Raw genomic sequence first — 23481 nt, forward strand, 5'->3', positions numbered from 1 at the left:
GCCATAAAAAGTTGATCAAAGTTAAGAAAGAATCTCCCTCGTTTGATTTTATAGGTGTTTTTAAGATGAGAGATTAATTTATTGACATGTTAAGGATGTTTATTAGGTGTTTCTAAGTGAAATTATGTTGAAAATGAATTTTTAGGTCCAAAAAACCCAAGCTTGGTTTTCCATCATCTTGTCGCTAGTATCTTAAAAAAGATCTTGATGATACGAATTCAATAATACTAAGAAAGGTTGCTAATGATAACCAAAGTAGGTCATATACAATAGGTGGCTCACTTGCATTTAGATGTAATGTGTGGCCTATCTCGATCATCCCTGATGACTTTTCTAGTGTCATTGAATTCATCCCATCGATATCTTTCTAATGGTATTGACAATGATATAATTAAAGCTTCCATGCACCTCTGAGGCTTTTTCTTACTCTTTTTTTTTTGTTGTCTTCTCTCTCCATTGCAATTGATCACTTGCATTTGAACGAAAAGTGTGGCACACTTCAGTTACCATTAAAGTCCTTCCTTGATTTTGTAAGATTTTTGTCAGTTACTATTAGTCCTTCTTTGATTTTGTTGGATTCTTGTTGTTGATATTTTTTTATGGTATTGTAATTGAAGTTTCGTTATGCCTTAAACGATCTCTCTCTCTCTCTCTCTCTCTCTATTGTAATTGCTCACCTGCCTTTGGATAGAGAGCATGGCCCACCTTGTTTATCATTATTGATCTTTTTTGGTATCGTTGAATTTGTGTCATTGAGATCTTTGGTATGGTATCAACGGTGTCGTAATCAGAGTTTCAATGTTCCTTTAAGGTCATGTTTCTGAGTCACAATACATACCAAACAATGCTATTTTACATTTTATTTTATTTTATTTTGCCAATGTTTTTCTCAAATGGTGTTAATAAGCAAAAATAAACATCTTTCTCGTTAATGAGTGAATTAGACAACAGCTCATATATAGATAATGCTTTCTTTCTCATAAGATTGTTATCCTCAATATTTTAACCTGTCAAATGACCCTCTTTATTAAACCTCAATATTATACTAAAATAATATTTTTATTTTCATTTTCTTCCCCTAAAAAACTATAACTCGGATTAATTTTCGGACAAGTAAACCGACCCACAACCCAGGTCTTTGACGGTCATCTCTCAAGTTAGTTCCTGTAACCTGAATTCAATGTAAGGTGGTTGATATTTTCCCGCGGGCTATCTCATTCTATCTGCAATCATCGAACTATGAAAAATATAAAACAATCTAGTCCGAGATAAAGATTGGAAAAAAAAACACAGAATTGGTTGTTCAAAGTTGATTTAAAGAGATTTTTGTCTTGCTGACGGAAAGTTAGGCGTCGTTAGGTCCAAGAGTACAAGTTGCTGTTAATAGAAGACCACATCAAAGATTTGGTCGCGCTGCAATCCATTTTTAGCATATGTCGGCACTGTGATTTGTCTTGCAATCCAACCGTCATCTAACACGTCTCCAGCTGATCTCCTCGGTGGCACAAGAACTGCCGTCCTTGAATTGTTACATAGACGTGGGCTTCCTGGATCTTGCCTCCTCTGTGGTAGGGAGAGTTCGGACTCGGTGTGTATTAATTGGTAATTAAGTAGTTTTTTAAAAAGATAATTTTAAAAAACATTTTTAATTCTAGTTTTTTTGAAATATATTAAAAAATTAGGTTAAAATTATTATAAGATGAATTTGCAAAATGAATGTAAAGTATATCTCTATAAATAAAAAATGTGTTATTTTAATTTCCATAAAATAAAGGTCTAAAATATAATTATATATACACACACACACCACAGTGAAAACAAAAAACAAAAAATGTTTTACTAACTAAATTTTTTTTTTCTTTTTGTAGTTAGATAAAGAAAACATAAACTACCTCGGTGCCAAACTCTCCCGAATCATTTCAAAACAAAATAAAAGCCCACGAGGTGGGCAGGCAAGGCTTAAAAAAAAAAAATCGAATAACTTCACCCTTTTTTCTTACAAAATGAATCTTATTAATTGTGGCTCCCACAAGCCACTGAAAATGGAAGGAAACCCCCCGCCGGCCCCCCGCCCCCCGCCCCCCACACACCCATCTATAAATTCATGGCCAGTCCACACACTTCCTCACTAATCTCAACAACCGCCATCTCCTCTCTCTCTTTATCTTCTCCACCCACAATTTCTAGAAAATTTAGCCTCACAAATTTAAACAAATCAACCAAATTTCAGAGCAAATTCAAGTTTTTAGCATCCAAAATTCGTGCAAAACAATAAAGGATATGGGCAACGCCGACTATGTTTATCCGTCCACTAATGTAGAGCGTGCACCTCGAGTAGCGATTCCACCACCGCAATCATCCGTGAAGTCGCTGAAATATAATCTTAAAGAGACTTTCTTTCCTGATGATCCTCTCAGACAATTCAAGAACCAGACCACTTCACGAAGATTCGTACTAGGCCTAAAATACTTCTTTCCAATTTTTGATTGGGCCCCTAGTTACACTTTGGATTTCTTGAAAAGTGATTTTATTGCCGGGATCACTATTGCTAGTCTTGCTATTCCTCAGGGGATAAGTTATGCAAAACTAGCCAACTTGCCACCAATTCTTGGTCTATGTAAGTGCTAGCCAGTACAAAAATCACCAATATATATTGCTAGAGCAGATTTTAGCTGAACTGAATAATTTAAGAGCATTTTCTCATTGGATTTGTTTAAATGCATGCAGATTCAAGCTTTATTCCACCTCTGGTTTATGCGATGATGGGAAGTTCGAGAGATTTGGCAGTGGGGACCGTCGCTGTTGCATCTCTCCTCACAGCATCTATGCTAGGAAATGTAGTTAATGTTAATGAGAACCCCAAACTTTATCTCCACCTTGCATTCACGGCAACATTCGTTGCCGGAGTTTTTCAAGCTTCCCTTGGCTTATTAAGGTAACTAGACAGAGTAATTCATTCATTCCTCTCTTCTCTTTAATTTACTAGTATATATTTAATAATATAGTAATTTTCGGCACATATACATATGCATATACGTACGTACACACACACGCACATATATTATACTACTATTTTAGTAAGATCAACAAACAAATACAAGTCTTTTATTTAGTCCTATCTTCTCACTCTCTCTGTGCTAGCGTTCTTGTCTTTCGCTGCTCTATGTTAATTACAGGAGCTTTTTTTTATTTTATTTATTTCTATATGAATAAGAAGACCCATAGACGGTGATAGACCTATTATTTTCAGATTTGGTAAACAGTCAACAAGGACAAAGGCACCTTAAGTAACAGGAAGAGCATGTTGACGTTTTCTTTTATAAATTTTAATAGTTACCGTGTTTACTGTACTGCAGGTTAGGGTTTATCGTGGATTTTCTGTCACATGCAACGATAATAGGCTTCATGGCTGGAGCAGCAACTGTAGTTATCATGCAACAGCTGAAAGGGATTCTCGGACTTAATCATTTCACCCATTCAACCGATCTTGTCTCTGTCATGCGCTCCGTCTTCACCCAAACTCACCAGGTTCGCTTCTTTCCATGTGTGCTAACATTATCCACTGTTCATCACCTTTTATACACATACTACATGCTAAAATGAACTGTTCAGCTAACGCGGATTCTTGATTATTAATGCAGTGGAGATGGGAAAGTGCCGTTCTGGGCTTTGGCTTCTTATTCTTCCTTCTCACCACCAGATACTTTGTAAGTATAAATTAATACTGCTATATAGCCTAATTGTATTTTCTCGTATAGTTTCAGTCTTTCACGTAATCGCAGACTGCTATATATTCTGATTTCCATGTCGCAGACTTACCCCACACGTAGCGGCCAGAATTAAATAAAACAAATGAATATATTAGTATATACAGAGAAGGGCCGCCATATTATATATATATAGCATTAAATTGTGAAATTGCTTTACTAATCAGCCTGTTGTTCACTTTATGACCCATTTTTTTCATCCTCTATATATACCAATATAAATTATTTAATTTAATTTGGGATCAAAATTCTCTCTTTACCTGCTCATCCACCCTAAAAAAATATATCAATTCTTGTAGATAATAGTAAAAGATGGTGTTATAAGGTATGATTATATATATAACTCTCAATGCCTTCATTTTCAACTTGTTAGTTACTTTAGAACAAAGGACGAAGACTTTTAAACACATCTCCTTGACCCGAATTCTGGAGAAATTAATTTCTTTGCTCATTTTTCAATATTCTTACACTAATATATGCACGCTAACGTTGTCATGCTGCTTGCTCATCTGATTAGTTTACTAATAGCGTAAGATAATAATGTTTTGATGATTGACTATTTTTATAGAGCAAGAGAAAACCAAAATACTTTTGGGTTTCAGCAATGGCACCATTGACGTCAGTCATTCTTGGAAGCCTTCTCGTGTATCTCACTCATGCTGAGAAACATGGAGTGCAAGTGGTGAGCATTTCCCATAAATTATTGATAGTGCCTTTCCTTCTTGTTTGTATTTGTTCACTTTCTACGGAACTCAAGTCCCTGTCTGTCAATGCTACTCTCCACGAAAGCAACCGTGACCTGCAAGTTGCAAACAGAGAGATTCAGTGGGCTAAGAATGTTTCAATATGAAGCCTAGGTCTATCCTACATGTGGTTTGGCCTATTGGGTACTTGATTTTTGTCTTTTGGGCCCAATCCAAATAATTGTTCTCTTCCAAGTCATGTCTCCAATCGAATTTAACATAAATTTAATTTAATATCGCTAAAATGAATTTCAATTTATCATGAACATGTGGATAATACAAAGCTATCCTTTTTATAAATATAAATCAGTGTTATAGTTCTACATCTCGTCTTCCACCATCTCGTCCCAACTTGGTGGATCCTACCACTCAATCACCTTGGACTTTGATCGCTAGTCCAGAGTCGTCATTGCGGGTCAATTTTTTGAAGTACCTTCTTCAACCTTTTGTTTTTGTTTTCATGTCATGTGTTCTTATTTGCTGCATGCTGGTGTAATTTTTTCAGATAGGAAACTTGAAGAAGGGGCTAAATCCACTGTCCTTTACGGATCTCGTGTTTGTATCTCCTTATCTTACGACAGCTATCAAAACTGGCATCATCACTGGTGTCATAGCTCTTGCTGTAAGCACCCTTCTCCTCTGTTCTTTTGCTGTTCTTTTTCTTGGATTAATAAGAAAGATAGAAGTTGAACTAAGACCTGCCCCTTTTGCCTTGTAAGAGTAAAATAAGATAAATTCTACGTACCACCTAATTAATATACACATGCACATCAATGTCATGTGCTTAAGCGATTGCCTGTTTTTGTTTGGTTACAGGAAGGAATAGCAGTAGGAAGGAGTTTTGCTATGTTCAAGAATTACCATATAGATGGTAACAAAGAGATGATTGCTTTTGGGACCATGAACATTGTAGGCTCTTGCACCTCTTGCTATCTGACCACAGGTATATACTGACTTACCAGCTCTCATTTCCTAATTTTACTTAATTGAGAACGTAATTCAAACTTGAAATACTAAACTAAAAATACTCCTGGTGATACAATGAAATTTTCCAGGGCCATTTTCGCGATCGGCCGTGAACTACAATGCAGGATGCAAGACAGCAGTATCAAATATTGTCATGGCATTGGCTGTCATGGTCACATTGTTACTCCTAACGCCATTGTTCCATTACACTCCACTTGTGGTTCTGTCCTCTATTATTATCTCTGCTATGCTCGGTCTCTTAGATTATGAAGCAGCAATCCATCTTTGGACTGTCGACAAGTTCGACTTCATCGTGTGTATGAGCGCTTATGCTGGCGTGGTTTTCGCCAGCGTCGAGATTGGCTTAGTCATTGCGGTATGGACATCTAATTATGGCCTAAAACCTGCAATCGTAAATGTCTGATTACCATCCTTTGATCATACCAATTCGTTTGTGCAAATGTAGGTGGCAATTTCCGTGCTTAGACTACTTCTGTTCGTCGCAAGACCAAAAACCTTTATTCTTGGAAATATTCCAAATTCAATGATCTACAGAAATGTTGAACAATATCTAAACACAAGCAGCGTTCCTGGTGTTCTCATTCTCGAGATTGATGCTCCCATCTACTTTGCAAATTCAGGCTACTTAAGAGAAAGGTGTGGTCAAAAGCTTCTAATCTAATAAAAAACTTATCAAACACAATTTTTCTGCATATCTGCACACCTAGTATTCTTAAAATTAACAAATTAAATTTGAAGCTCACAAGCGCTGCTATAATTTTTTATATCTATCAGGATTGCGAGGTGGGTTGATGACGAGGAAGACAAGTTAAAATCTTCAGGGAAAACGAGCCTACAGTATGTTATACTAAACATGGGAGGTAAGGGATGATCCTGCAATATTTTCCTTCCGCAAAAAATATTGATTATACATAGAAAATCCCTTTACCTTTATTTCTTAATCTAACAGCGGTTGGTACCATTGACACAAGTGGGATAAGCATGCTTGAGGAAGTTAAGAAAGTAATGGACAGAAGGGGGCTTAAGGTACATTTTGATCGAAGTTCTATATATTATCTTGTGCGAAATATTTGAATCATCGTACACCACTAATTTATATGTTCTAATGTTCTTTGCTTCCATGTTTATAGCTTGTCATGGCCAATCCTGGAGCTGAAGTAATGAAGAAACTTAACAAGGCCAAGTTCATTGAGAAAATAGGGCAAGAATGGATCCATTTGACAGTAGGGGAAGCTGTCGAAGCTTGCGATTTCATGCTTCACACATGCAGTCCAGGCCCTTTGAAAGAGGGCTCTGAGGCATATAACAAAGTCTAAGCTGTCGATCAGCAAGAGCATTAATTTTTCAATGTAGGTCAACTCTATAAATATGTATGTATCAGTTGTGCGTGCATGTAGGAACTGTTATGCATCACATAAAGCTGCATCAAATCAACAGCTGGAAGTGAAATAGAAGCTGACTTGAATCATTAGTTGAAGTTGGAGGTACTTTTTCTCTTCCGACGAGGTACAGGTTTTACAGTTTGAATCTTTTAGACAAGAGATTTCGAATGGAAAACCTTTTTAGAGTGATTCTGGTGAGCGACCGCAGGCATAAGATTGTACTCTGCATCCAACCTTTTCCATCAATGGAGAAATAAGAAAATGAAATGAAAAGCCAGTCCAAGCAATGTTTAATGACCAATCTCAATGCAAAAGAAGTGATTAAAATTAAATTTTGAATGAAAGCAATGCTACTTTTATCACATTTTATGCTTGCTAATGCTATCAAAAGATAAAACTCCAATATTTCAAGTACAATTTGTGTAGTTTCACAAAGAGGATCGATGTTCTCTCCAGTTTGTCTTCTATATTCCTCCCTTCAAAAGACATACAGAAATTCAGCCAAACACACGTTGTATTTCTGTCTCTACATGGTCTGGCCATTCTTCCGAACACTATCTAAAAGGTAAGAGATTAAGATACCAAAATTGGTTTTAACTAAAGGAATAAAAACTATATATATATATATATATATGTTCATGAGTAATCTTACTTAACTTGAGAATTGAGTAAATTAAAATCAATACATCAAACCCGTGAATCAAGTCCTAAATTCTATTGGGATTAATTACTTTTTTTTCTTTGAAATTATTATTTATTTAATTATATTATATTAAAAATAGAAGATCACAAAATCGAGCATCAACCTAATTTTATGATGTTTTTTTGAGACCGCAATAACCTTGTAGAACACAAAATAAAATAAACTATAAAATTAAATTTTCAACCATCTCTATATCAAAGGATAAAATTAAAAAAATGAAATTTAAAAAGAAAAAAAAATTTTTTTTTCAAACTACCAAACCCGCAAATAGATCCATGAACTTTCTAAAATTTAATAACATGATTTTTTTATCAAATTAATTTTTTTAACTATATTATAAAAAAACAGGTCGCATAATTGAGTTCAATTAAAAAAAGAAAAAGAAGGTATTCCTCCAAACCCATGAATTCAGACAACTCGCGTTACTTCGTTAAACTCATAAACTAGGTCATTAACTTTACAAAGTTTAATAACTTAGTTTTTTTTTTCAAAACCATTTTTTATTTAAATATTTTAATAAAAATCAACCATATCATGATACTAAATATTTTTCTGATACAAATCTGATATCAGAATATTTTTTCAATATCGCTATAACTATATAAAATATAAATTAAAATAAATTATCAACTCCAAATCTCAATAAACACACAATAGAAGGACTAAGTTAAAAATAAAAATTAATAACCAAAGAAAAAAAGAAGATAATGATGAAAAAAAAAAAAAAAAAAAACAAAACAACATGGATTACTATTTTAATCATAAATGTTTATAGAAGAGAAGAAACAATGTTTTTTCAATTGACTAAATCATATTTTTTTGAAAAAAGATAGTTAAAATAAAAAAGGATTATCAACTTTGAATTCCAATAAATACATAATATAAGAAAAAAATTTTTGAAAAAAATCAATAAAAATAGAAAATAAGAAGTAAATATCTAAAGAAAAATTATAAAATACTATAAATTATTATTGCAATCCATAATAATATTTATAAAAGTACTATAAATTATTATTGCAACCCACGAATAACATTTCAAAGTAAAAAAAAAAACATGTTTTTCCGTGTATTTTTTTGTTGTTATTGTTGTAATTATAATATAATATAATAAACCGCTCATCTCGCTATAACATATCTGTTTTTATAACAAAATAAAATGAAATGCATCGAATAGTTTATCATCGATGGGAAAACTAAAAAAAAGTCCCAAAAAGTTATAAGCAAAGTCATCTAATCTATTTTTTTTGTCTTGAATAAAATTAGTTTTAGTTAACAAAAACGTTCAATAATTACTTTAAACTTATTTAATTTTTTTTAATAAAAAAACCGGTAAATTTAACAAAATTCTTCCCATCCCATCACTAATCACACACTAGAATAAAGTTTACGAAGAAAAACAACAACTTTGTATTTCTTAAACACCATATAGTTTCTCACATAAGTTTTACATAAATAAAAAATCTTAATTTAGCTATACTCACCGTATGCTTATGATACAACTAGAATATTTTTACATAGAAATATAAAATTATTTTTTAAAACTTTATTTAATAATTTAAGTTTTTAAATTAAGATAATTTTTTTAAAATTATATTAGAATTTTAATAATCAAATAATCATGAGTTCGAATCTCATCCATTTTTATTTTAATTCATAAAATTAAAATAAGAATAATATAAATTTATATAAATTTCAAGTTCAAAAAACTTTCACTTAGTAAATATGTTAGAAAAAAATATAAAATTATTATTAAAATTTCACATAATAATTAACCTTTTGAATAAAAAAATCTTTGATAAATATAACTCATACCAAGTTTTTTTTATAAAAAACTAGATGAGAATCCAAGCATCCAGTGGCTAGGGCTTGAGCTTGCAAGAATGTTTTTTCCTTTCTCTCCTTTGACACTGTTTATAATTTTAGTAGTAATATAATTAAAATTTTAGTTTTTTTAAAATAATTTTTTTAATTTAGCCTTCTTTAATTATTATTTTTTCTAGCTCCGCCCTTGTAAACACCTAAAAAGTTTTTATTGAATGTATATTTTATAGAGTAATATAAATTTATTTTTGAAATTTTATTTAATAATTTTAAAGTTTTAAATTAATATAGTTTTTTAATAAATCTAACGTGCCGGGTTTTAAAAAATTTGGATGAAAGTTAACATGTGGCTCGATCAAAACTTAACTTAAAAAGAAAAAAATAAAATTAAGTTAACATTAACTTTTTTTTTAAAATTAAAATAATAATTAACTCTTATTAACTTATCTAATCATTTCTCCAGATAGAAGTTGGGTGGAGCTTAATAATTTTCCACGCTACTGCTACTACTGTAATCGATTGGAGTATCTGATTTAAAATAGATCGACCCACTGAGGACCTAATCAACAACAACAACAAAAAAAAAAAAGATTGGCATTTATTCGAGATTCCTCTTGGACTTTTTTTTTTTTTAGGTTTTCCTCAAACTTATTACATGAAAGAACTATAAGGTCTGATCGTGCTAAACGGCACCGTATGAAGTCTCGATATTAAGGAGATAGCACTGGTCGCTTTACTTTAGAGTCACAGAGCCATCTTCCGACGGACGCAGCGGGAGGGGTCAGTCACTCTTTCCGCTAATCTTCCACTTAACATTACCTTCCCATTTCTCGTAGAAACGGACATTATCCCAGAAAATCAGCCGGAACAAGAAGGGCTTATAGGGCATCAGCTGTAGTAAGATTTTATCTAGTGCTACATCAGATGGCTCCGCCTATCAAATCGAAGAAAAGCAAAAAAGTTTCAAAGAAGAAATTGAAAAAGAAGAAACTCAAAAACAAAAACATTACCTCTGCTCCCATCGATCCCTCTGCCATTGATTCCGATTGGTGGGATACTTTCTGGCTCAAAAACTCTTCTTCCCCAGGTTCTCTTGATCCTTGGTTTTTTTTAGTTACTGTTTTTTTGTTTTGGTTTTCTCTTTAGTATTCGTTCAGTCTGGAAATGCTCGTATAATCAATGGAATTTGTTTGCTTTCCACTCCTGTTGCTGGTAATACTATTCTTCATTGCTGCTGTTAAGTATAATAAATTGAGATAATTTAATAAATTTGGGACCTAATTGGATCTTCGATTCTGATGAGAAATTTCTTTATAGGCAATCATCTGCTTATAATCTCCATACTGTATGTCCTTTGTGCTTGTGTGACTTTGGCTTCAAAGTGGAAAATTGAACTTCATAAAAAGTTCAGAGCTTTTCAATGCTGAGAATGTAGCATATAGACCGTACTGAATTACCAAAAAAATTAATAGAAATCTTGGGATTTTGATGTCCAATGTGCTAAAAATGAGAGATTGATTGGCCTTGTAGGTATACCATCTGACGAGGAAGAAGGTTTTAAGTATTTCTTCAGGATTTCAAAGAAGACTTTCGAATACATCTGTTCTCTTGTAAGAGAAGATCTTATATCGAGGCCACCATCTGGACTCATCAACATCGAGGGAAGGCTTCTTAGTGTTGAGAAACAGGTTGCAATTGCTCTAAGAAGGCTGGCATCTGGTGAATCTCAGGTCTCAGTTGGGGCTTCCTTCGGGGTTGGTCAGTCTACAGTCTCTCAAGTGACTTGGAGATTCATTGAAGCATTAGAAGAGCGGGCCAAGCACCATCTCAAGTGGCCTGATTCTGATAGAATGGAGGAAATTAAGTGTAAATTTGAAACTTTGTTTGGCTTGCCAAATTGTTGTGGAGCAATTGATGCAACACACATTATCATGACCCTTCCTGCAGTGGAAACCTCGGATGATTGGTGTGATCGAGAGAAAAATTACAGCATGTTCTTGCAGGGTATTGTCGACCATGAAATGAGATTTTTAGATATTGTGACAGGTTGGCCTGGTGGCATGACAGTGCCAAGACTATTGAAGTGCTCAGGATTTTTCAAACTCTGTGAGAATGGAGAACGTTTAAATGGAAACTCAAGGAATTTGTTTCAAGGAGCAGAAATCAGAGAATATATTGTTGGTGGATTAGGCTATCCACTTCTTCCATGGCTCATAACTCCAGAAGTGAGCGAGGGAATCTCAAGTTCCATGTCTGCTTTCAACTCAAGGCATGAGGCTGCAAGGTTGCTTGCAGTGAGGTCGTTCATGCATTTGAAGGGAAGTTGGAGAATCCTCAGCAAGGTCATGTGGAGACCTGATAAGCGGAAACTGCCAAGTATTATCTTGGTATGTTGTTTACTCCACAATATTATAATCGACTGTGGAGATCAATTGCATCCTGATGTTGCTCTGTCAGGTCATCACGACTCTGGTTATGGAGAACAATGTTGTAAGCAAGTCGATCCCTCGGGAAAAATCACAAGAGAAAACCTTGCGAAACACTTGCAGCATAACAAATAGAAATCTGTTTCGAAGAGTTATCTTATGAACAGTGCTGTAAGCAAGCAATGAAGTGTCACGTGAATTCACAGTTATTGATGAGACTAACAAAACTTATGAACTGTGGAATTCGTCTATAAAAAGGGTTTCCAACATGCTCTTGTTCTTTGCTCTCATTTGAAGTGTTACAGACCCGTTCTTAATGACTATTTTGATACTGATTTGGGCATATAATATTAGCCTTTTCCATATAAAGGATCATTTTAAGGAGTTTTAGCGATACCATTGAGAATGTTAGCAGATGTGCCAAGGATCCTTTTCTTGTAAGTTCACATTGAGATGAATTTGTCTTGTGAACTCTGGAGCTCGAAGCAATCCTTGTGTAACAGGTGTAAGAACATGTACCAAGGACACTAAATCCTTATCATGTCTTACTTGATAGAATTTACAGTTAAACTATCCCTTAGCCATCAGACCAATCCTAATCTTAATCCTATACTCCTTGCAGGTGATGGGTTTTGCAGGGCTAATAATATACATTCAGGGTATCCGTTTTAAATTTTCTCTTATGTACCTGGTAAAGTGAGCTGGTTTGTTCCAGTAGTCTGTGTGCAAGTTATTTGTAAGGAAGGCAGGCTACACTAGCTTCCTTAAGACAAGACCTTTCATATTATAGCTACTCGGGAGGGAGAAAGCACGTAAAAAGAGAAGCTAAAGGGCGTGTAAAACATGTGAGTTGCAGTTTATTATGGGTTATTACAGTAAATTTCCTATTATACTATTAAAGTGTGTTTGACAGTGTGGTAGTGGTTGCTTTTCAAATAGTTTTTCGTGCCGAAATACATGTCAATGATTTTTTTTATTTTTTAAAAATCATTTTTAATATCAGCACATCAAAACGATCCAAAAAGTACAAACCGCACTCAATTTTAACAAAAAAAAAAATTCAAAATTTAACAAAACGCAGGTTGAAACGCACAGCCAAACACTCTCTAAGTGAAAAAAACTTCAGCCTTGAAGCTAGAAGTCTGTTGGACTTTTTCATTGACCCATTAATTATTAAAATATTTTTTAGGGGTGAATGCGTCTATTAATTTTTTTATACAATAAAAATATTTTTTAGTAAAAAATGAACAAAATTATAAATTTTGATCAAGAATTTTCTCGATTTTTTACAAGTTTCTTAAAAGTAAAATTATTATTTTTAACCTCAAGATTAAAAAAAATTATTGAGTTGTTGGGCAATGAAATTTATGGTTCTTCCAGGATCCATGTAGAACGAAAGCACAGTTTTATCCTTATTTCTCTTAATTTAATTTTTTAATTTTTTTTATTTCTTTTATAGTTTTAGTTCCTGTTCTCTTAATTTTTTATTTTATTTTTATAGATATTTTTTTTTCAATTTAGTCATTCAATTTTAATTTATGCATATGATGTTTTTTGATTCAGTTCTTCTATTTTTGATTTCTTATTTGTTTTTTTTGCTATTTTGTAAAAAAATTTATGGTTCTTAATTTTATTCTTCAAATCAAGTTTATATTTTTTATTATTTCAACAACAACAACAATAATAGTATTAATAATAGTGATAGTGATAGTGATAATATAGTGATAATAATAATAATAATAATTGTAGTTATAACAGTAATAAGAATAATGATAATAGTGATAAAAATAAAAATAATAGTAATATTAGTTGTGGCGGTGATGATAATAATTATAATAATAGTATTAACAAGAATAATAAAAATAGCAGCAACAATAATAATAATTGTAACAATAATAATGATAATGATCATAATAATAATATTAATTAATAATAATGGTGATAATACCTATTGATGATAGTAGTGATAGTGATAGCTGTAATGATAATGACAGTAATAGCTACAACAACAACAACAATAATAATAGCGATAATTCATCATTTGATATTAGATTTATTGAGAATTGAGTTTCACTTGTTTTTTCATGTATGATATTTGTAATCTAATATCCGAGTTATTGGTTTGAAAAGTCTTATATAACTTGACATCATTTTTTATTTTTTATTTATTTAATATTAAATTTTTTTCAAATAAAAAATGATTATCTAGATTTTTGTTTAATATTTTATTGAAAACTCGGTAAACTAAAAAAATTTTTTATCCAAGTTTTTAACATTACAAAAAAAAAATGATTTGACCCGCCGATAAACGCGGGAAATGAACCCGTATATATGAATTTAAATCAATTAACAAAAGCCCTGAGAATGAATGATCCATCCGAGCAAAAGATTGAAATTTAGGGACGACTACTGAACTGTAGCCTGTAGGACAAAAACAGCAGAAAGGGTGAAAAATCACTTGGATCCTCTTCTCTGTGTTGTAAATCCTAAATCACGAATAATTGCGGCTAAGCATTGTAATGAGTGGATCCAACCAAAGAGCCTTGAAGAGTGATTCACTATAAAGCCAGGTAGCTCCCCATGGAAACCTGAGCAATGTTGAAGCATGCAAACGAAATGAAGGGGAAAACAAGCTCTAACAGAGCAGCCTCTTTTGATTCGACGGGGACTGGCATGTACAGCTGGATCTCTAAACTAGAAGACGACAGGGTCCTCTCTAACCAAGCAAAGGTCAAAAGAAAAAAAAGTCTAGCAGCTAGCTCTCTATATAACCATATCTAGCACGGAAAGCTTATGCACAAAGCAACTAATGTCTCATATTTAAGCCTTGAAGGCTTGAACTACATCTCTATTATTTCCCGATAAAATGTGACTGCCTCAATCTCCTTTAGTTGGAGGTTGCACACATGAACAGAAGTGCGCTTTCTTCCTCTTCTGGCGAGTTCTTGTGCTGCCATACAGATAGTCCTGCAGTAGAACTTTTGTTTTTCCCTCTGTGATTTTTGTTTTCCCTCTACTTCTGTTTTCATCATCAAGTTTCAGCAAAACGAACTGCAATTTCTGCACCTCCAACTGCAAACGCCCGATTTTCTCTGACACTCTTCTTGCCTGATCTGAAATCTTTCTTCTCCTGACGCTGCCACTCTCATCTGGTGCTAATTCGGGTTTCTCTTCAAAGTACTGTGGCTCATCTTCAACAGTCTTCGTTAGTTTGCGATTCACTTCAAACAACTTTATGATGGCCTCCTCGGATTCTTCCAGCTGCTCCTTCACATTATCATATTCAATACCTTTTCCCTGCTCGCTCTTCTCTGTAATCTCCACCTTGCTCATCAAATCTTGAACTGTTATTTGAAGATTTGTCAACTTTTGAGCATCAGAATCAAGTCTTTCTAGAATTTTCCTCTCATTCCCTTCTTGACGAGACCCTGATAATCTTTTTGAGATCTCTAATTTGTCCACACCCACCTCCTTCTCAACCGTTGATTCTGCAGAAGGACGCTGCCTGATGTGTTTTTTCTTCTTCTGTGAAGCAGTCACCTTCTGCGTTTTTCCAACAGTCAGGTCAATGCTGTCATCCCGATCAGCAGTTTCCCATATTTCAAGCATCTGTTCATCAGCCTGCTTAGTTTCTCTCCTGCTGATTCCATGGGGTGAACATTCCGATATCTGATCAAGTATTATGTCTTTTGTCATCACTTCATTCCCATCCTCTGAGATTTCATGTGTTCGTTTCTGCCGCCTCAGGTCATCACTGGGTGTGGCCCCCAGCTCCCCATCCTCCGGTTTTGGCTTAACATACCTCCTTGTCTCGACACCTTTTTGACGTGCACTGCTTCCAGATTTCAACTCCTCAATCTGCCTTATTGCAGCATCGAGTTTGGAATGATAACTCAAGTTTTCTAGCATAACAAGTCTCTCCTTCTCAATGATTTCTTTCTCAATAGCTCTAATCCTCATTTGCAAATCCTGGAAGTCCAAGGTTCCACCTGGCACCATGCCACTCTGTCCTTCACTCATTTGGTGAAAGCCTTTGGCATGCACCACCACTGCAGCATCCTGCAGCAAGCGGAATATAAGAAGAATATTAAAACCATGAACTTTAAAGGATATAACGAAAGCATTGCCCATATTACAACTGAGTTGTTTTGCGAACATGATGCAAAAGGTTACAAACTATGGGGTCAAACTGCAAAGTGAAAGGAACATTAATAGGAGTGATGGACGGGCATATCCAAATTGGGTGAACGAACCTTGAGAGCTTATAAGGTTACAACAGACAAGATCTCAAGGAATAATTGATGTGATTGATTTTGCAAAACCCCACAGAGGATGATTATACAATTCACTGATTGGATTATGGTCATGTCACTTATAGAACCAGACCAAGTAATATTGCCATAGTGGAACGATTCAAAATCAGATGAATAGAAATTACCTTTGATTCCTTGCTGTCACCTTCATGAAGTGTCGCATCTGGAAGAGCGTGCTTCTCCAATGATGTTACACAATCCCTCAACGACATGAAAGCTGGCAAATATGCAGCCACAAGAGCTTTTAGTTCTGCATTTCCGCCTTCCAAAGTGCTAACTCTTTCTTTCAGCTGGTCAATCTCCATGTCTTTTGAGCAATTTCCATCTTCAAGGCTCTCACATATTTGAAGGAGCTCGCGAAGCTTTCCTTCAAACAAGGCTTCTCGGACAGCAGATATCTGCAGCTCAGCAAACAATGCAACAGCCTGAGACTCTTGTAGTTCAACCTCATTTCTTTCCTTTACCAGTTCATGACTCAAAATTTCCTTCCTGTCTTCAACTTCTTGAAATTCTTCATGCAATTTCCTAATTTCAAACTCCAGTTTCTGATTTACTTCACGAATGTTTTCAGCCTCCCTAGTTTTCTGATCATAGTCTCCTGATAGTTTGATGATCTGCATTTCTTGATCTGATCGTATCACCTCAACCTCATCATACTTGCACTTCAGATCCTCCACCATTTTATGCAACTCTCTCTTCTCATCTTCTAAGCCACTGAACTTATCTAATTCTTTCTCTAGTGTCTTCACCTTCTCGTTGAGACCAATATTGTCATGACGCAGTTTATCTAGGCTTTCACCAAGGCTTTTTATTTCCACAGATTTTTCACAGATGATATCCCTGAAAATTAGAGAAAGGGTACTTTGAGATACAGTTTCAACAAGAATGCAGAAGTTTTCCTCTTCCAGTTCACATTTCTCCATCTGCAGGTCTGAAAATGATTTCATCAAGGACCTCTGATCATCAAGAACCTTGCAGTTCTCCTCTTGTAAGTTCTGGAAAGCACCTTGCAAGTCTGACAGCTGTACATGGAGATTATTTAGTTCAACCTTCAAAGCCTCCTCTTTGCAATCTCCCTCCATTAACTTCAATTTCATCTCTTCATTTATCCCGGAAAGCTCTTGGCTCTCATTCTGCAAAACCAAGAATTGCTCAGACCTGGTTGTCAATTCTTCATCTTGTGTCTTCACAAGATTTTCCACCTCTAATTGCAGTTGCCCAAGCAGTGTAACTAGAACAGAGTTCTCAGTGAACAACCGCTGATTTTCATCTTGTGTCTTGAAGAGAAACTCCTGTGATTCTTGAAGCCTGTTGAGTACATGGTTCAGCAGTTTTTGGTCTTGCTTGGATTTATTTTCACACTGGTTCGCATCAAGTTCAAGAGTCATCAACACTTGATAAAGTCCCCTCCTCAGTGTTTTAATTTTATCAGATAAGCATTCCACCTCTTCTTGTTGTTCACAATTTTCATGTCTCATATCAGAGATTAGTTTCTCTGACAGTTTAGATGCCTCCATGAGCTTCTGATGATCGAGCAAGAGGGAAGAATTCTTCTCTTCCAATTCTTGCGCACATTTCTGCAAGATAAAGATCTCAATCTCTGCATTCACAGCTTTGTCCAGCTCCTTTTCATATTCTTTCTTTCTGCACAGACTTTCTTCTTGTAGCAAACAAATCTCTGATGCCATACCAGCCAATTGGGACTCGCTCAACTGGGCTAGATTAGCATGTTCTTGCTTTTCAGCATCTAAACGAACCTGTAATTCTTGTACTTCATGAAGTGAGCATTGTCTCTCCTTCTCCAGAAGGGAATATTTTTCTTCTAATTCTGTATAATTCTTCTCCAAATCCTGCAAGCTTTTCTCACTGATGTCCAACTGAGAAGATAAACTTCCTTTCATGGAGGCCAGCTCAGACTTCTCATTCACAAGCAGCAAGCAAAAATCTTCTAAGCTCTTTGATTTTTCCCTCAACCCTTCAAGTTCAGCATTTGCATCAAGGAGGAAATTCTCCAGAATGTGGTTCTTCTCTGTAAGTTTCTCCAAATTATCAGTAGCAAATTGCAACTCAGAAGCCATCAAATCCTTCTCAGAAACAAGAACGGATTTCTCTTCCACAAGATATTGACAGGATTCTTCTAGTGCCTTTAACTTCTCTCCGACCCCTTCTAGCTCAACATTCAAATCTGATAAAGAATTCTCCAGAAGAGCGTTTTTATCAATAAGTTTCTCAATGTTCTCCAACTTTTCCAAAAGAGCTACCTTTTCAGTTCTGTCTCTCTCACAAACCTCCTTCAGCTTGATGTTGACATCCTTCAAATCCTTCACAGATGATCCAAAGGACTCTGGACTGAAGCCAACTGATTCCACCTGCCTCATAATCGCCTGATGCTTCTGGTTAAGTTCATTTAGCTCCTCCTTTAGACAGTAAATCTCTTGCTGAAGAGCATTTCTTTGGTCCACTCGAAGCTCCACTTCTGCTTCAAGTTTCTTTATGGTCTCCCTTAAGCTTGAAATCTCATCTTGCAGATTCTGTATAGTCAGAGCTGAAGATAAGTTGACTTCACTTAGGCTCATGTTCTCCACCTTGACATGCTCCACTTCATCTTTTAAACTCTGATTACGAGCTTCCAGGTCCTCCAAAATTTGAGCCCTGTTCTGAAGCTGAGCCACCACAGATCTCAATTCTTCCTGAGATTGAGAGTGCAGATGCTGTAGAGTTTGAAAAGCAGTTTCGGCCTCCATGAATCTCAAGTGCTCTTCTTGGACGCAAGCCCAAAGTCTCCCCAACTCCTTCTGCTTTTCCGTAAGCTCATTGCTTTGAGCCGCCACTTTCTGCATCACTGACTCTAACTCGGAGTGTATGGTTTGGTTTGATTTTTCTAACAGAAGACACCTCTCTTCAGAACTCTTTAACTTCACAGTCCCATCATCTACCACCAAGTTAAGCCTCCGGGCTTCCTCCACAAAACAAGCAATTTTACGCTCCAGACTGACAATTGTTGCCAAGCACTGCTGGTACTGAGTGACAGCAGCTTCCTTTTCTTCAGTTAGCTTGGTCAAAGCATGCTTCAAGGCTTCAATTTCCCTTTCAGCATCATCTGCACGCTCAATAAACCTCTTGGCATCTTCCTGTGCATTATGTAATTTGTCCTCTAGATCAGATATCTTTTCCAAACATTGGCTGTACTGAACCTGTGCATCAATTTTTTCAGCTTCTAATATAGACAGGTCTTGCTTTAGGGATCGAGCTTCAGTTTCAGCTTTGCTGGCTCGCTCATTTAGTTCTCCTGCATCCTTTTGGACAAGAGAGAGATTGTTCTCCAGATTAGATATCTTTTCCAGACACCCCTGGTATTGAAGAAAACTAGATTCCTTTTCAGCCTCTAATTGTGCAAGGAGTTCCTTCAAAGTTTGAACTTCAGCTTCAGCTTTGCTAGCTCGTTCATTAAGTCCCCTGGAATCGTCCGTTGCACGAGAGACTTCTGACTCCAGTTTAGACAATCTTTCCAAACTTTGCTCATACTGAAGCAGGGCAGCTTCTTTTTCGGCTTCTAGTTTAGCAAGTGCATTCTTTAAACTTAAAATTTCTAGCTCAGCTTTACTAACTTGCTCAGACTCAGATGGGGCTCGAGCCTTGAGATCATGGATGCCATTGTTTTGCACACCTTGTCCTTTCTCCTCTGGGTCATGGAAATTGAGGTTTTTTCTCACCCTCCCTTCTGCAAACTTAGCATTGTCCATCCCATCTCCAAGCCCAAAAAGATCATTGAATTGTTTCAAACCCTTTCTTCCAGGATCTGATTTTTCAGTAAAAGCTCCATTCCTATTGATAGCATGGGATGGTGAGATGCCCAAAGCATCCTTTTGCAGCTCGTCAGGGTCAAAAGGTGCACGTATTGGTGGCATATCAGGTGTACGAGGATCACAGTCAGTAGCAGAACCCGCAGGGGAATCATCACCCAGAATAAAGGGGGCTTGGTTGGGAAATGCTTCTGCCATTGTTCGTTGCGCCTGGCGAAGGGCCCCGGTGGCATGATCATATCTTTCAGCCAAGGCACGATACGCTCTATAAAACTCTTCAACCAATTTCATAAGCTCTGGGCGTTTCTTGTAGTACATCTCTGCCCTCCTTGCAAAGGAATCTGCATCTTCTTCGATGAGTTTGATCATCTGTTTGACTTTGGAATCCATATCTGTTCATAGAAAAGAGATTTGTTAAATAGTTACCTGTAGAGAGGGAGAAAATGCTACAGTAAGTCTAGCACAAAACCTGCAGGATGAAAGACGTGATGGAGAAAATAAAACATGAATTCACTAAATATTCTGGGCAAGTACAAGACACTGTATGGTTTTGTGCTTAGAAGTAATTAGCGAAAAGATATATTCATAGATCAGATATCTTCTGCTTAAAAAAGTAACTGCAGCTTTCTTAGCCACAACACACCAAATTAAATTAGAAGTTGAACTGAGCAGCCATGGATGTAGCTCCAGTTCTCAGGCATAATGTAAGAGGTTAGCAGGCTTCAGATTTGAATTGGAAAGTAGAAATGCTTTGGCAAGCTAATAAGAATTACTGATCATTTGGCAATAACTTGGATGCTATATCTATGAAACCACGAAAAACAATTGGCAATGATTATCAATTCTTAGATTTTTAGTACCTAGTTTATTGTCGAGTTATTGGATATACCGCAGCAAGTAAATGCAGAGATGTTTGTGATACCCAAAGACAGCCAAATGCAAATTAAGGCTCAAGCCGAAAGTAAATGCAAGTTAAATACCTTCTAATTCCATTTCAATAGGATAACATATTTCCATTTTTAAGCTTCCAAATCATTGATTTTGCACCTACATTTCAAGCGTGTTATCTGGTTCCATTCATTTGGTGGGAATTCATTAACTATGTTTCCTTTTGGCCCCAGTTGCAGGAGAGTGGTCAGGAGATGCATTTTCATCACACCGACCAATGTGGAAACTGTGGAAGTATGCTATTGTAATGTGTTGGTTATCATGTCTTCCAAATAGCCAGATCACTCAAAAATGATTAAACAGTAGTTAACTACAGCCCACTTGCACAGTAAACAAAAATTCGAACCGAGTGCCTAAGAAACAAGCCAATACCTGTAAGATTTTCTTGAAGCCATTTTGAGTTTTTTGGGCTAATGTGGCTGTCCCACCACCACGAATACTTCCTTTTAGAATCTGCTTGCGACCTGGCATCCATAATTCAATCCAATAACACTACCACTTCCCAATTCCGATCGCAGAAATGACAAACCTACGATCCTTGAAGCAATAAGTACGATCCAAACCGACACTGATTTCTCAATATTGAGTTTCGTACTCCCCTCCTTGTACCTAAGTCGACAAAATCAACAAACAAAACATACTTAATTCAGCTGATTTCAATGCTAACAACTCTAATAATTCATAAGATCGGAACCTTGAAAATTTTAAAGAAAATAAATTGAGACCAAAAAAAAAACCTACCTGATCAGCAGAGCTTTCAAGTCCAGATAGTGATTAGTATACAAAAGAGTAGCAGCTCTCTTAAGAATTTGTAAGAAAAACCTGATCAAAGTAACACAAAAAAATCATACATGGGAATCTGATATGCTTCATAGAATAAAAAAAAATCAGTCATTTAGTCAATAAAAAATAAAAAGAAAAGAAAAAACAACTGCATGATCGTACACAACAGATTAAAGCATGAAACTCTCATAAAAAGACAAAAGAGAGAGAGAAGTGATCGGAAGTTAAAAAAACAGAGACAAGAATAACGTGATCAGGCAAGACAAGAGCAGAAAAACACGGCTCATTGAACATTGACATGCATTGAAGAGGAAGAAGAAGAAGAGGTGGTGATAGCAGACAGTTCAGAGATTTTCTTAGGGGAAAAAAAACTCACCAAAAGGAAGTTGTTTAGAGGCTAATCTGATAGCAGCAAGACGAAAAACAAGTAGCTGCTTCCTCTGTTTTTGTTCTCGGGGATCACCCCATGCTTGTTAGATCTCTCTGTGTCTCTTTGTGTCACTCTTATTTGTTCGTGTGTTTCTCTCTCTTGCCGTTGTTGCTTGCTTTTTATGCTGTTTAGTGAAAGAACTGTCGTAGAGGAAAAGGAAAAGAAAATAAGCGACCAAAATTGAAGTTACGAAAAGACCAAATGCCTCGAAAGTTTGAAGATAATAATGCTCCTATAGTGACCAACTACGGAAGATTTAGTAATTAATGATATAATTAGTTATTTATTTAAATTTATATTGAAGATAAAATAAAATCTATTATCTATAAAAAATAATAAAAATATTTTTACTTATAATTATATATATATATATTTAAATGGCATTAGAGTAATTAATAGTGTTTTATTAATTATTTTTTAATATTAAAAGGGTTTTTTTTAAATGAAATAGAAATTTTGTTATGGATATTCACTAAGAATTGTGTAGTATTGTGACAGTAATCAAATTTTTAAAGTGTTTTTTTATTTAAAATAATACATTCATTTATTTTTTTTCACTTAATATTTTTTAATATTAAATTTTTTTTTAATTAATTTAAAACAATTTAAAAATATATAAAAAATTAATTTAAAACAAAAAAATATATTTTTTACAAAAATACCCTGCAACCACAAAAAACAAACATCACATTAGAAATGATGAAAATTATTTATTTGATGAATTTTAAAAGTGTTTTTTTTTTTTTTTGTTTCTGGAAGTTATTTCGGACTGAAGATTACTGTTCTGTCTGTTTCTTTTTTGTAAGAAAAGGAAGATTGTGTTACCATGTTTGAGGATGCTTCTCCTTGATCAGTTCTACGCATAATTAATATTAAGTAAATTAAGGTTTAAGAAAACAATATCAGGTATGATCATGTCCGTTTGAAGCGGAAAACAGAACTAATTGATTTAATGGATCATTAATTGTTTTTTCTTAAAATTAAATATCTCGGTTATTTAAATATGTTTTATTTCATGCGGTACACGAGACTTGGAAGTACAAAAAGAGGAAGTGAGAGCTGAAAACAATTCACTTTGATTTATTTAAGATTTATTGATTTGATGTGAAAACATTAATGTTTCTTTTTTTTTAAAAAAAAAAAAAAACACCGTTATTCTCTTAACAGAGTTACCCCTTACAACAATTTTGGAAGCCTCAGAATCAATGCCAACATGAAAGAAACAGATTTATTCCGGCCCTTAAATAACCGTGGCACCCGTTAGTTAAAAGAAGCCGTTAGATGTTGATGGACCACTTAAGCAATCACTCCAGTCAATACGGTAGGCAGGCGTGGGGAAAAAAGAGCACGTGGGCATTATGGTAATTGGAATAAA

At 35.1% G+C, this 23481-nt stretch overlaps 3 protein-coding genes across 3 annotated transcripts; 2 read left to right on the forward strand and 1 right to left on the reverse strand.

Moving 5' to 3' along the window:
- The first annotated feature begins 2109 nt into the window (after positions 1-2109).
- LOC118049341 (sulfate transporter 3.1) lies at positions 2110-7166 on the forward strand. Its single transcript, XM_035059317.2, has 12 exons — positions 2110-2617; positions 2728-2935; positions 3357-3528; positions 3642-3707; positions 4336-4449; positions 5016-5132; positions 5327-5453; positions 5566-5852; positions 5943-6133; positions 6272-6357; positions 6447-6523; positions 6628-7166. Exons 1-12 carry the CDS (start codon positions 2281-2283, stop codon positions 6811-6813), a joined length of 1968 nt encoding a protein of 655 aa, XP_034915208.1. The 5' UTR covers positions 2110-2280; the 3' UTR covers positions 6814-7166.
- Positions 7167-9999: 2833 nt separating this feature from the next.
- On the forward strand, positions 10000-12287 carry LOC118049342 (protein ANTAGONIST OF LIKE HETEROCHROMATIN PROTEIN 1). Its single transcript, XM_035059318.2, has 2 exons — positions 10000-10490; positions 10934-12287. Exons 1-2 carry the CDS (start codon positions 10328-10330, stop codon positions 11962-11964), a joined length of 1194 nt encoding a protein of 397 aa, XP_034915209.1. The 5' UTR covers positions 10000-10327; the 3' UTR covers positions 11965-12287.
- A 2159-nt stretch (positions 12288-14446) lies between these two features.
- On the reverse strand, positions 14447-22228 carry LOC118049343 (protein NETWORKED 1D). Its single transcript, XM_035059319.2, has 5 exons — positions 22053-22228; positions 21635-21715; positions 21266-21502; positions 16268-20337; positions 14447-15888 (listed from the first exon to the last, which is right to left on the reverse strand). The coding sequence occupies exons 3-5, from the start codon at positions 21366-21368 to the stop codon at positions 14707-14709; spliced, it is 5355 nt and encodes a 1784-aa protein (XP_034915210.1). The 5' UTR covers positions 21369-21502; positions 21635-21715; positions 22053-22228; the 3' UTR covers positions 14447-14706.
- Positions 22229-23481: the final 1253 nt, after the last annotated feature.

The sequence above is a fragment of the Populus alba genome, chromosome 2 (assembly GCF_005239225.2).
Source record: "Populus alba chromosome 2, ASM523922v2, whole genome shotgun sequence".
NCBI classification, from domain to species: Eukaryota; Viridiplantae; Streptophyta; class Magnoliopsida; order Malpighiales; family Salicaceae; genus Populus; species Populus alba.